We start from the raw sequence: 15,014 nt of genomic DNA, 5'->3' as shown, positions 1-15,014 counted from the left end.
AACAGGGGCCAGAGGTGGATAAGAAGGATGCCCTGTGAGTATAGGGGTGAGGCTTTCACCTTGCTTGCCAGTGCCATTGGGCTTGATGCTCCCTGCTGCTGCCCCTCACCAGTCTGTTAATTCTTGTTGGTGCTGCAGCCACCAATTGAAGTTTTTCAGTGGGTATGTTCAATAGACTAACAATCAGCTTCTGTCGAACAGGGAGGGCTGCACACAGATCTAAATATGGCCGGGCCCTGCTAAGCCAGACAAATTTCGATCTGTGTGTACCCAGCTTTAGATGGGGGCAGAATAAGACAGTTGGATTAGAGGGGAACAGGAACTACAAATCTGGTCTTACATGTGACGGGTATGGAAGTGTCCACACTGGTTAGTACACAACAACGGTAAACCAATGATATGGCTGATCCTGGCATGATTGGAGAGGGCATGGAAAACACCACAACCAGGATGACAAACCTGCGCCCCAGGCATATACGGAAAAAACAAGATACATCTGTGGTCAGATCCCAATAGCTTGCACATGCATGTAATCTACCAGGTGCTAAAGGGGTGTGAGCACATATTAACACTAAAAACACTTTAGCACCTGGTAGATCATATGCATGTACAAGCTATTGGGATCTGAGCACAAGTATATCTTGTTTCTGTTGTACTGCAGGTCAGTGGGCAGACCTAAACCTTGTAGCTCTCCCGATTTTGTGTCTGTTTGTCCCATGTTGGCATTGTGTCCACAGTAGCATTTGCAGTGGCAGAGCACAGAAGGACTTAGGAGGGATTATTTGATGCAGTTGGCTAGCTTAAACATGCATTGCAATATGTATGAACTAAATAACCCTATTTTGTATTGCAAAGTTTGCTAAAAGGGCAGCACAGTGGTGTAGTGGGTAGCACTCTCGCCTAGCAGTAAGAAGGGTCGCTGGTTCGAACCCAACCACGACACTACCTGCCTGGAGTTTGCATGTTCTCCCTGTGTCTGCGTGGGTTTCCTCCGGGTACTCCGGTTTCCTCCCACACTCCAAAGACATGCTGGTAGGTTAATTGGATCCTGTCTAAATTGTCCCTAGTATGTATGAATGTGAGTTAGGGACCTTAGATTGTAAGCTCCTTGAGGGTGTAGGGACTGATGTGAATGTATAATGTATATGTAAAAGCGCTGCGTAAATTGACGGCGCTATATAAGTACCTGAAATAAATAAATAAAAAATAGAAAGGGTATAGCAGTGTGCAAAGGGTTCATCCAGTATTTCTAGGCATGTACATAACTCAACACTTCAGGAGGAAGGTGTCAAACATATTGTGAAACTGTTGTTCATTAAAGGTTTTTTTTTTTTTAAACCATGCTGGCCTTCACGGGCCAAAAGTTGCCCTAAAATAACTAAAGAGCACTACATGGGGTCACAGTAATATCTATTGTGAGACATACCCTTTCTCGCTTCAATCATTACTCAAATATATGGAGGGGTATTAAGCTTGTATATAAACAAAAAAGTCAGTGCTACTACCCATACATCACATAGAAAGCAGAGATCCCAGGTGCTTGATCCACAGTCGCTGGCTGAGTAGGTAAATGAGGAAAAGATGATCCGCACTCCGGTGATTGCTCTTAAGAAGTATAATATTTATTGACAAGCCACAGTGACCAAACGCAAATAAGAACAGTTGACGTGTTTCAGCCTATAAGGCCTTAGTCATTTCTTTATATTACTTATTTAATGACCATCAGAACAAGAACTCAGAGATTTCCCTAATGGGATCTAACAGCTCTTTATGTATTATTGGGACTAACGGCCATCCAAAAAATTACCCAAATGGTAGATCTAGCTAGTCGGCACAAAGAATCTAATTATAAACTATTTCTAACATTTAGATACAAATTGCGGGCTTTTGTTGACTGCATGCCAGCCATACACTACTTTATTGTCTCATTGGAAGCATGTTCACTCTCCGCAAGTGATAGCAAATCTCTCCAATATGGGCAGAGAAAGCATCAAACATCTGATTGAGTTTTTAGGTTCGAACCCTTACTGAAGGCAAGAAGAAAAAGTCTCTTCTGGAGTTCAGCTAAAAAAAAAACAAAAAAACAACCCCAGCAGCCCATCTCATTACCTCCTGTACCTAAAACCGAAAATGATATTGGAATCTCATAACCCCTCTCCACACTGCATAGTATTGTTAACTCTAAGTTCATAGCACTTATCAAAAGTTATATTAATAAAAGTAAAAACAATCCTGTGCCTGAATTGAGCAAAACATCTAGGATAATAAATGATCAAAAGACACTTTAAAAGGACGTCATGTTCATCATTCTGCACATAAAAGGGATTCTTTGAAGCTACAGAACAGGAATTTTCCATTAGACCTCTATTTCCCCATTATCATCGGATTGTAAAAGATACATCATCATCAAATTCTAAGAATTGTTTTACAATATCTACGCATGAGAAATGTTCCAGTTTGATTCAGCTTGAACTGCACCTACTAATTCCTGTCAAGATGCAGACACAAGTAATATGTCTAACAGAAATTGTCTCCATAAGATCTATCTTCTGTGTTAATCTTCAATTCTGGAAATCAGGTGCAGGACAACTGGGTGCAAGGCTCTTAGCACAAAATACAATTATGAATTTTACACAATGAACCCTCTTCACCAACTATTACCTCCTAATACTAAACCACTACTTAAAGGGGACTTGTGTCCTGGCAATACACTAAAGCAAGGATAGGCAACCTTTGAAAGGTAGAGATCTACCTGGACAACATGGTAGAGATCAAAGATCACTGGGGTGCCATTTTTTTGGTCAGGCGGCATGCGGGCGGGGGGGGGGGTGGGTTATGATGATGGGCACAGAGGCTACATATGATGAGCGCACAGGCTACATATGATGGGCGCACAAGCTACATGTGATATGCACACAGGCTACATGTGATGGGCACTCAGGCTGCATGTGATGGGCACACAGGCTGCATGTGATGGACACAGAGGCGGCATGTGTTGGACACAGAGGCGGCATGTGTTGGACACAGAGGCGGCATGTGTTGGACACAGAGGCGGCATGTGATGGACACAGAGGCGGCATGTGATGGACACAGAGGCGGCATGTGATGGACACAGAGGCTGCATGTGATGGACACAGAGGCTGCATGTGATGGACACAGAGGCTGCATGTGATGGACACAGAGGCTGCATGTGATGGACACAGAGGTTGCATCTGATGGACCCAGAGGTTGCATGTGATGGACACAGAGGCTGCATGTGATTGGCAAAAGCTGCATGTGATGGCACAGTGACTGCATATGATGGGCAGAGTAGCTGCATTTGACAGGCATAGTGACTGCATTTGATGGGGCACAGTGGCTGCATTTGATGGGGCACAGTGGCTGAATTTGATGGGGCACAGTGGCTCTAATTTATGGCACAGTGGCTACATTTCATGGAGCACAGTGGCTGCATTTTATGGGGCACAGTGGCTGCATTTTATGGGGCACAGTGGCTGCATTTTATGGGGCACAGTGGCTGCATTTTATGGGGCACAGTGACTGCATTTTATGGGGCACAGTGACTGCATTTAATGGGCACAGTGGCTGCAATTGATGGCACAGTGGCTGCAATTGATGGCACAGTGGCTGCATTTTATGCGCACAGTGGCTGCATTTGATGGCATAGTGAGGCTGCAATTGATGTTTATTTCAGAATTTTTCCGTTTGTTTGTGCCCCCCCCAAAAATTTTGAGCACCAGCCGCCACTGGGTGTTTGCGAAGTTTTTTAATTTTTTTATTACAGGTATTTATATAGTGCTGACACTTTACACAGTACTTCACATATATTGTATATTCAAAAGGAGCTTACAATCTAAGGTCCCTACCTCACATGCATGCATACATACACACTAGGGTCATTTTAGACAAGAGCCAATTAACCTTCCAGCATGTCTTTGATTGTGGGAGAAACCTGAGGAAACCCACGCAAGCACAGAGAAAACCTACAAACTCCATGCAGGCTGTGTCGTGGTTGAGATTTAAACCAATGACCCTAGTGCTGCAAGGCAGAAGTGCTAACCTCTAAGGTAGTATATTGTACTCTCATGTTACACCAAGTATATATTATACACCATACAATGGCTTCCACTAATACAAGAAGAACAAGCTTGCTTAATAAATGTTAAAATACTTATCCTTTAGGATAAATCAGAATTACAAACCAGCTGCCAAAGCCACAATGCTAAATATTCCATCTGCTGGACTATCACCTTATACAAATCAAAAGTCATTTCCAGGCAAAATGCCAGTCTGACAAGTTAAAAATTTCTGCTTAATACAAATCAAAGGTCATTTCCAGAGAAAATGCCAGTCTGACAAGTTAAAAATTCTGCTTATTTTAGTCAATGTCTGGTGGCACTTGGTACAGTTCCGTAAAACTGTATCTCTGTTGGCAAATACACTATACATGTCATTAAACATTTTACTTTTTTGGCCTTGAGTAAAAAAATTCAGTTAAACTCATATTTGAAGTAATTGTTTCCTGAATGTGTAAAACATGACTTTACCTGCCTGTATAAAACACAAAATACTGGAAAACAAACATATCTGGCCTCCAAAATGAATCTGTAGGTAATGTTCTTATTCTGTAGATTTAGTTCTTTTGTTTTTTCGGAGAGTGGTAACAGTAGTAGAGGTCTCTGCACCCTGAACACTGTTGGGCCCAATGATAGCTGGTCTAGTCCGGTGTGGTTCAGCTGTTGGGTTCTTCCTCTTGGTGTAGGCTGCGACCAACACACTGATGCAAATCAGCGACAACAGCAAGAAAACTGGGAGCTGCCATTGGCTGGGTATCTCTTTCATGATGTTTCGGAGACTCCGGCCTATTGCAAGACTAAAAAGTTCCACCGGATGAAAGACAAGTCTCCAGACCACCGAACTTATAGCCTATAGGAAAAGGAAGAAAAACAATGATGCAGCAGGTAATCATAAATGGATGTATGTGACAGCCAGTACCAGTCAACTCATTTTATGTGCACCCTGGCTGTCACAACCCCACCATCTAGGGATGCCCCATTTAGCTAGCCTGGGATAAAAATAGAATGTTGCAGAGATGTCACTGGAGATGGGCATTAAGACAGAGACACTAATTTATATCAATATACTGTACAATAATAAAAAAAAATCAAATATGAATGCTAAAAACAGACTTGTTTCTGCTGTCATTAAAAGGAGCCTTCTAGATCAAACTGACTTGATGCGGACTTATGAACTGAGGCTGGTTGTGCTGTATGGCAGAGCTAAGTAGACCTTGGGACTAGATGAATGCAAATACAAACACTTTGGCAGGTAAACTGGCTTACACATGCTTCAATGGCAAATTTATCAGTTTACCTAAAGTTTAGCTTTAAAGTTTTAAATTCTGCAAAAGTTGGTATTTCAGTGTTGGATAGATGTTTTGTTTAGTCTCCTAACATCTGATGGGGATTCCAAAGTCTGCATCAGTTACCAGCTTCCCAATAGGAACCTTTGCAATTTACGTTTACAATTTTTTCTGTAGACAAAGCAGCAAATGGAATGGAGGAAGTTGAAGGACCAGAATTCTGGAGGAGAAATGTCACAATATCATTTTCTGAAACACATAAGAAACCAGTGGGTGATACAACTAAGCAACATCTATCATTCTTGAAACATCGGTTTGGGGGGTACTGTTTCATCTGTCACCCTGCAACTTACATAATAGGCATATAATGAAGAACATAAAACATTATCAGGGTGAAAAGTAAAATGTTGTGTTTATTTGAAAGAAAATGTTTCCACAAAGATGATTTTTTTTTAGGAACATGCTGTATCATGCATATTTACGAGTATGACATTACCTTGACCTACAACTTGATTAAATACACAGCGCTGTGTTTTCATTTCAATATCTCTAACGAGAACTATAGTCCAGTTAGAGTAGTCCAGTTAGAGTAAATTAAAGTGTATCTAAACTCTAACATAGAACTCCTCTTATTTGCTCCCTTTTTGTCTGCTTGCATCAAGGCTGAGGGTTCTTGAGAGGAGTACTTAGGCAAAGGTGCTGTGATGCTCACCACTCCCTCCAAGACCTCCTGCACTTTAGCTCCCTTGTTTCCGCCTCCCATGCTTGCCTCCAGGCCTCCAGAGCCTCTCCCATCATCTGGAACTCCCTGCCCCAGTATGTCGGCTCAGCTCCTACCCTGTCCGCCTTTAAGCGATCCTTGAAAACTCACTTATTCAGGGAAGCCTACACCACCTCCACCATAAGAACTGTACCCAGGTAACCTTCATCAGATCATCCACTGCAGCCATTACCTTTTGTACCACCTCCCCCTAGATTGTAAGCTCCATGAGTAGGGCCCTCCTATTCCTTCTGCATTGAACTGTATTGTAATCGTACTGTCCCCATTATATTGCAAAGCGCTGTGTAAGCTGTTGGTGCTATATAAATCCTATATAATAATAATGTTTTCAGGAAGCTATGTACGGCACTCTGCAGGTCCCTTTCACAAGCCATGGTCTAGCTGCATTGCAGAGAGAGAGAAGCACGCAGATCCAGTGATGACAACACTTGGTTTCAATTAAAGGTATGTGATGAAAATGGAAAGGTTTTATTTAAACATTTCATTAGCATGTTGAGAGAGGAGGGGGAACAAAGGAGGGCAAAATTTAGGCAGTATAAACTTCAGCTTTATATAAATGTTGGTATAAGAAAGAAGAATTTTCCTTTAAAACGTGTTACCACCCCCTGTACCGCCCCCTCTTTCCATCAGCACGTAGGGGTTGCCAGGAGGCAGTGGGTAATGGTGCTGGACCCTGCTTTTTGGAGGCTTTTGACAGCTATCAAAGTGATTCTCCTTGATGCCAGCAAGGAGATCGAGAACTGCCAGTTCACACACACACAGCCTTGGGGTGTCTCCATCTCGGTGATCTTACCTCTCGTGCTCAATGGTAAGAATTTTAACTACAAGTGTGCTTTTTTTTCTTAGAATAAATTATTACGGTCTTACTAATGAGGATCCTATCCTCCGGTTTTCTTGTTGCTTGAGCTGCATTGGATCATCAAAGATCTACTTCGGAAGCTGCAGGATCCTGTATAGTTACCCTCCTGATTTGATTGAATTTTACTGAAGCTTTTGACACTGGACATTGAAATCTGGGATTTGGAGTGTGCTATGCTGGTTTGTGGCTCTCTGCTCAGTCAAGACAGAGAACTGAGTGCTCAGGAGTCACGGGATTGCTCGGTTCTCAGTCTTAGAGTTTGCGGGGGAACAGCTGTAGCATTTGATCGATACTGCAGCCACATAGATGATTATGTATGGGTTTTTTTGTCTCCTTTAAGTGTGTTACTGGCGGGATCAGCACAATATAATAAAGGGGAAAAAAAGCCCCCAAAAAAACCTGATTTGGCCAACACATCTGTTTTGGGGTTTAGAAAATGGTTCTTATGAGAATACTTATTACATAACAGATTTATTGATGGTGGTAAAGTGGCACACTTACCTTGTGGATTTTTTCAGTCACAATTAAACAAATGTGACAGAATAAGTATTGGCAAGCTTTGGGTCAGATCTACAACATACATCTTTAGATTATAGCAGAGGGCTTTAAAAAATACAGGTAATCTTCTGTACTAGATGGTCCTGTTTGGAGAAAGTCTATAAATGTTTATCACAGTATCTTACTTGGGAAGTCATCAACATAGCTTATTGCTTTGAATGTCCTTTTATCTCTCTTTCTTGGCTTGAAATGTTTTCTGTATTGGCATAATTGTGTAAAACAAGTTTTTCGCTTACTAAAATTGGTCACAAAAGGATAATAAAGATTGGACAATAAGAGCTGCCCACCTGGATATACATTTTGGGTTCAGCTCACAGAAATGCAGCAAGGCTCACCATGCCTGATATCCACAAACCAAACAGCCACCAAGGCAGGAACAGTCAGTAGAACAATGACAGCAGACTAGAACTCACATTTATTGATTCAGCAAAGTAATGGGTACATCAAGAAACCTCAGAGGTAGTAAACACTCTAAGATCATCAAAGGATATATCTGCTAGAGAAAAACCTGTGGAAGCAATATTCCGTTTCCTTAGGACTCCTGTGAAACAAAATACTGCTCCAGTAAAAGCTTTTTTGCTGTACCCTTTGCCAAATGAGTAAAAATGCTTGTCATACTAGTCCTCTCTTTTAGCGAGTAAGCTCATCTCCTTCATTACTAAGCACTCTGAAATACAAATTGAAGAATATCTGAAGCCAACTGGACATGTTCTTAATAGTTTCCATACAGTGTTCCTCTTATGGGTTGCCTGTGTTGCCCGGATGTCATATATATTATTGAGTGAGACTGTTTTGGTTGTGCCAAATCTTAATTCATTAAGTGGTAAGCAGAACCTTGTGCACACATATCCAAATTCCCACTGCAATTTGGAGCAGCAAACAATTCCTTTCAAAAAACCTTTCTGTGTGGATGTCGGTGGAGCCCTATGTCTACTGTGGAGCCCTTGTGGTCACATACCTTCTATGCTGCTTGTGGATACTGGTGGAGTCCTGTATTTCTCCTAGTGGGTCCTCTATGATGACATACCTTTTATGCGGTTCATGACCACTCACAAAGTCTGGTAAGCGTTCACTTTTTTATCACAGAGGTGGTGTGAACATCACTTGGAAGAATTCACACTTATAATTTTTTTGATTACACCTGCACAAGAATTTTTTTTGATTTTTTTTCTCATAGTTGTATGAACTTGAACTTTTGCTTTTGTTTGAATTTATATAAACTTGGGTTAAGCACATGCTGTCTATATTTGACTGGGAATTAGTTCTGCATTTGTACTAATGAGTTTTGTGGATATTGTGCATCAGAATATTGTGTGAGTGCTTTTCTCTTATATTGTGCCCCAAGCATGCTTACACTAACATTTTTATGAAAAAAAAACTGACAAGTGTTCTAATGCCTCTCCACTCCATCCAAAACTAAATAGAAAGTTTTGCCTTTATGTATACTTTAAGGTCTAAACAGGTGCTAGTCAGAAGATGAGAATAAACGCAGGAATTAAAGTAGCAGGGCAGCTGCTTGAAAATGACAATAACCGGAATGAGACACTCAGTTAAGGCAATGGATCAGTTAAAAGTTAATATTCACCCATCACCCACCCCCTTCAAAAAGTCTGTCCACCCTTACAATGAGGATCTGTTTTTATGATGATGACACAAAGGTTTATTATCAAGTCTAGTATGTTGAAATATATTTATAAATCCAATTTTTATACCTCTAAAATACAGGTACTCCAGATTATTTGGATCACGGCATGGTTAGTGTGATTATGTAGAACATCCACGCCCCTGGTTCATAGATCTTCAGGTGAGTAGTTTAGGAGCTGGAACACTTCTGTTCCAATCGAACTGGTTATTGGTCATTAACTGAGCAACTACAAAGCAGCACCTGGGAGCAGAAGCGTGTCAGTTCTCACACAATACATCTGCAGGTCTGTCTATGTAAGGAACAGGGGAAAGGATAATGCATATAATCTAAAGACCTCTACAATATGGAGCAGCTCTATCATTTTATTGTTGTGATTTTTCTTTCTCCAGAGAATGCAGTTTTGTCATTTCCTTTTCTTGAGTTTGTGACGGCTGAGAGAACGCAGACATCTGTACAATTTACTGCAGTTTGCATGACTGTGGGTTGTTTAGGAAAGAGGAGACAATATTTTTCTGTTCTATAATCAGATGATTATTCTCATCACTGTAACGAATGTTACAGTGATGGCTAAATAACAGAACGGGAAAGATTTATTCTTGGTGAAATGTGTGTGTCCAGAAAGAGGTTGTGATTAATTCCTCTCGCTCTGGCTCTGAAAACTAACATAACAACATCTGCTGGAGTCTACACATAGTACAGCCTGTCTACGTGACCCATGTCCAATGTGCTATTCTTCTGCTATGGTTTTCCTCTAGGCAATAGACTCTGCCTGTTGGAAGTCCATGCTAGCTAATACTATGTTGTTTTCAAACACCAAATGCACTATATACAGTGGGAAAAATAGTTATTTGATCCCCTGCAGATTTTGTAAGTTTGCCCGGAATCTATAATTTTTATCATAGATGTATTTTAAACGATAGACACAGAATATCAACCAAAAATGCAGAAAAAACACAATACAAATGTTAAAAATTAAGTTGCAGATCAGTAAAATACGTATTTGATCCCCTACCAACCAACAATAGTTTTGTCTCCCACAGATTAGTCCTGTCAATTTAAGAAGGTGCTCCTAACAACAACTCGTTATGTGTATAAAAGACACCTGTCCACAGAATCTATTTCTTACATTCAAACCTCACCATCATGGGCAAGACCAAAGAGCTGTCAAAGGATGTCAAGGACAAGATTGTAGACCTGCACAAGGCTGGAATGGGCTACAAGACCATCAGCAAGAAGCTTCGTGAGAAGGAGATAACTGTTAGAGCGATTATTCGCAAATGGAAGAAATACAAGAGAAAAGTGAGGGATCAGCCCTGAAGTACACGGGATGAGATTGTGAATGATCTCAAGGCAGTTGAGACCAAAGTCACCAAACAAACCCTTGGTAACACAATACGCCGCCATGTATTAAAATCCTGCAGCACCCACAAGGTCCCCTTCCTCAAGAAGGTACATTTACAGGCCCATCTGAAGTTTGCCAATGAACATCTAAATGATTCAGGGAAGGATTGGGAGAAAGTGCTGTGGTCAGATGAGACCAAAATTGAGCTCTTTGGCATTAACTTGACTCGCGGCATTTGGAGGAAGAAAAATGCTGACTATGATCCTAAGAACACTATCCCTACAGTCAAGCACGGAGGTGGAAACATTATGCTTTGGGGCAGCTTCTCTGCCAAAGGTTCAGGTCGACTTTGCCACATTGAGGGGCCAATGGACAGGGCCATGTATTGTAAAATCTTGGATGGGAACCTTCTTCGCTCAGCCAGAACACTGATTGAGGGTGGATTGGTCTTCCAGCGTGACAAGGACCTAAAACATACCACCTAGGCAACAAAGGAGTGGCTCAAGAAAAAGCGCATTAAGGTCATGGAGTGGCCTAGTCAGAAATCCTACAGAAAATTTATGGAGGGAGCTGGAACTTCGAGTTGCCAAGTGACAGCCAAGAAACCTTAAGGATTTAGAGAAGATCTGTAAAGAAGAGTGGACCAATATCCCTCCTGAGATGTGTGCAAACCTGGTAACCAACTACAAGAAACATCTTACCTCTGTGCTTGCCAGAAGGGGTTTCTCCACCAAGTACTAAGTCATGTTTTGCTTGGGGATCAAATACTTTTTTTACTCACTGAATTTCAACTCAATTTATAACACTTGTATCATGTGTTTTCTCTGCATTTTTGGTTGATATTCTGTCTCTAGCATTTAAAATACACCTATGATACAAATTATAGACCCTTGATTTCTTTATAATATTGGGCCAATTTACAAAATCTGCAGGGGATCAAATAATTATTTTCCCCACTGTATATTGTTTTTTCTGGGTTTTTTTAGGTGTTCCTCTAGGATTGTAGGCAACCGCTATAGATTGTGTCAGATTCATTGTTTTATTGCAATCACAGGTGTGCTTTAAGGAGATATCTACAAACTATGGACTAAATTATTATTTTTATCTACAGCTCTGAATTGATCAGAGTATTCTGTCCAGTTCTGGTCACCAGTCCTCAGAAGGGATGTGCTGGAACTGGGGAGAGTCCACAGAAGGGCAACAAAACTAATAAGGGGACTGGAGGACCTCAATTACGAGGATTGACTGCAAACACTAAATGTATTCTTGTTGGAGAAGAGACACTTGAGAGGAGATGTGATGGCGATTTACAGATACCTCAATGACGATCCCAGCATAGGAAAAATCTATTCAGTCTCATACAGGGATATGGGAAATAATTATAGACACTGACACACGTACACCTACACAGGTTGAACTGGATGGACTATTGTCTTTATTCAACCTTACCTACTATGAAACTATCTTTTAGTAAACATTATTAGTGTCTAAACAGACCCCTTGACTCCAGTGCAATTTCAGAAAAAATGTAGTTGCATATGATATTTATATTCTATTCTAAAATTCTTGTCAATGTTGAGATTAGTGTCTTCATTGACCACCGCCTAACTAGCCTGCAGTATATTTTAGCTACTTGCAATACAATTGTAATTTTATATTATTTTATTAAACTGTGTTATTATTTTTATTCCTGGCAGTAAACTCCGCTTTATGACCTTGACCGACATGAAAGCCTATAATAAGTCTCACTGTTTAGGAGATATTCACAGGTGTAGCGGCCAGTGTTGTTACCAGCGCACATGCAAATGTGAGTGAGTGACACCATCTTGGCCTGGCTATTCATATGGCTGGAGAGCACGAATGCATACTAGCTCATTATGCCTTTGTCTTGCAGGTTTTTTATTTTGTTTTTTTTTAGTGGGTTTACAACCACTTTAATGCAGTATACAAATCTTTGAATGGTGACTAGCATTGGGAGAAAACTATTTAATCTTAGGTCTTTAAAAAAGACATGCGGTCACACAATGAAGCTGGATGAGAAGCAGTTCAATATGAAACTGCGTAAGGGGATCTGTACTGCTAGGATGGTAAGGATGCAGGGCTCCCTTCCGCAGTTGGTGGTGTCAGAAGAGTGTGTAGATGCGTTCACTATGTTTTTTGAACATAATGTACAGGGATATAGAAGACACACAAAAACTCAGGTTTAACTGGATGAACCGGTGTCTTTATTCAGGCCGCATTCATACCTAAGCGTTTTCAGCTCGTAAAACGCCTAACAAGCAAAATCCCATCAATTTCAATGACACCTGTTCACATTTGATTGTTTTGTCACCTGAAGCAAAACGCCTGAAAAACACCCTAAGCTCAAAAAAGAACATGAGCTTCTTTGGGGCAGATTACAGGCATTTTTTTGCTTTTCACATTGTTGACCTGTACAAAATCACAGCAAAAACGAGGCAAAATCACGGTAAAAACGCGCAACTTTGAAACACTCAGGTATGAATGCAGCCTCAACCTTACCAGCTAACTGTGAAATCAGCCTTTTTGAATATCAGCATCCTTCCCATCTTCAGAAACTTAAAGTGACACTAAACGACATCCATATTCTTCAAAAATAATCTATACACATCCACTACTGAATGGCCCTGTAATTGATTCTTCATGAAGTCATTTCTTACTGGGTTCTGCCTCGTTGTAACATCCTCATTAAGCTCCTGAACTTCTCCCTCACAGCCAATGCTTATCAGTTGTGGTCATGTGCACTACTCTATGCACACTACAAATCCCATTGGTCCTAGTTCATCTTGAGAACGAGCAAGAGAGGGTGGATACATTCCTACATACAGTGGGACCATGGAGAAGGTAGCCACCGATCAACAGCAAGTCAGACCACAGAAGCATTACAACAAAAAAAGGAACTTTGAGATTTGGAGAAGGCTGAGAGCAAAAGACGGTACTTTTTTTGATAAAGAATAAATACTTGAATCTATTTTTTTTAAACCAGAGTTTAGTGTCACTTTAAACAATATGGAAAATTTGTTAAAGTTCACTTTCATAGCATGTTACATGCTCCACCCATTTTTAGGGTAGAACATGCAACATGTTCCAGCTCCCACAGCTCTTTCCCCTCATCCCCCTCTCCCTGTAACAGCTGGCAGGGGTTCTCTGCCCACATGGCCATGTCGTTCATTCACATTTTACTGTAAATGAATGCCTACAAGTTCCATCAGCCATTGCGGTTGATAGCTTGTAGGGCTCAATGAGCTACCAGTGCACTGGTGAGTGGTCTGATAGTCCATTAATTCTTCCTCCTCTCAGGTAACTGCCTGTCCGTATGAGGTACGAGCAGACAGCTATGCTGAGAGTCTGCAGGAGACTGAGATTGTACCCGCGATCTGCTGGAAAAAAAGCACTTTTTTAAACCTTTTTCTGAAAAGGTGAACTTGTCCTTTAAATAAACAAAAATCTAAATAGCTTGGCTCTTTTATCTTTCCCTAAAACTATCTCCTGACCAATAAAGTGGAGTTTCTGGGTCCTGAAATTCTTCACCTGGATTTCAAGTATTACAAATATTTCCTAATGCTCCAAGTATGTAATATAACATAAGAGCGTATGACTGAAGGAAATGGTGGTGGTTTTCCTACGGGTACACTGTGCATCGTCATAATGTCAGAACACAAATTAAGTCACTGCTATAAAAAAACATTGTACAGTCATGTAATATGTACCTTATTGTTGTGGGCAAGATGAGTGAGCCAGTTTCTAATTTCATTCTTATGAATACAAAAAGCTGACTCCACCTAATGGCCCGTACACACGATCCCAAAATTGGACAAAAATACTGCTTTCGACGCGATCGTACAGTAATCGGATCGTTAGTATAGAGCTTTCCAGAGCCAATCACTACAATTCATTGGATATTATTCGATCGGACAAGCACAAAAATGTTCCTTATACGATACCACAAAAATCTTAATAGCTTGGCTCTTATCTTTCCCTAAAACTATCTCCTGATCAATAAAGTGGAGCTTCTGGGTCCTGAATTTCTTCACCTGGATTTCAAGTATTACAAATATTTCCTAATGCTCCAAGTCTGTAATATAACATAAGAGCGTATGACTGAAGGAAATGGTGGTGGTTTTCCTACGGGTACACTGTGCATCGTCACAATGTCAGAGAGCAAATTAAGTCACTGCTATAGAAAACATTGTACAGTCACATAATATGTACCTTATTGTTGTTGGCAAGAGGAGTGAGCCAGTTTCTAATTTCATTCTTATGAATACAAAAAGCTGACTCCACCTAATGGCCCGTACACACGATCCCAAAATCGGACAAAAATACCGCTTTCGACGCGATCGTACGGTGATCGGATCGTTAGTACAGAGCTTTCCTGAGCCGATCACGACAATTCATTGGATATTATTCGATCGGACAATCACAAAATTTTTCCTCGTATGATACCAG

At 40.8% G+C, this 15,014-nt stretch overlaps 1 protein-coding gene across 2 annotated transcripts in view; it reads right to left on the bottom strand.

Moving 5' to 3' along the window:
• Positions 1–3,142: 3,142 nt before the first annotated feature.
• Positions 3,143–15,014, bottom strand: part of LOC141113742 (chloride channel CLIC-like protein 1) — a 327,043-nt gene continuing 315,171 nt past the window's right edge. For both annotated transcript variants that reach the window (XM_073607029.1, XM_073607028.1), the window contains exon 6: positions 3,143–4,926. In XM_073607029.1, coding sequence (XP_073463130.1) covers positions 4,621–4,926 — 306 coding nt within the window. In that variant the 3' untranslated portion in view covers positions 3,143–4,620. The remainder of the gene's footprint in view (positions 4,927–15,014) is intronic.

This window comes from Aquarana catesbeiana, linkage group LG12 (assembly GCF_042186555.1).
Source record: "Aquarana catesbeiana isolate 2022-GZ linkage group LG12, ASM4218655v1, whole genome shotgun sequence".
Classification (NCBI taxonomy): Eukaryota; Metazoa; Chordata; class Amphibia; order Anura; family Ranidae; genus Aquarana; species Aquarana catesbeiana.
This window is presented reverse-complemented; position numbering and strand designations above follow the sequence as displayed.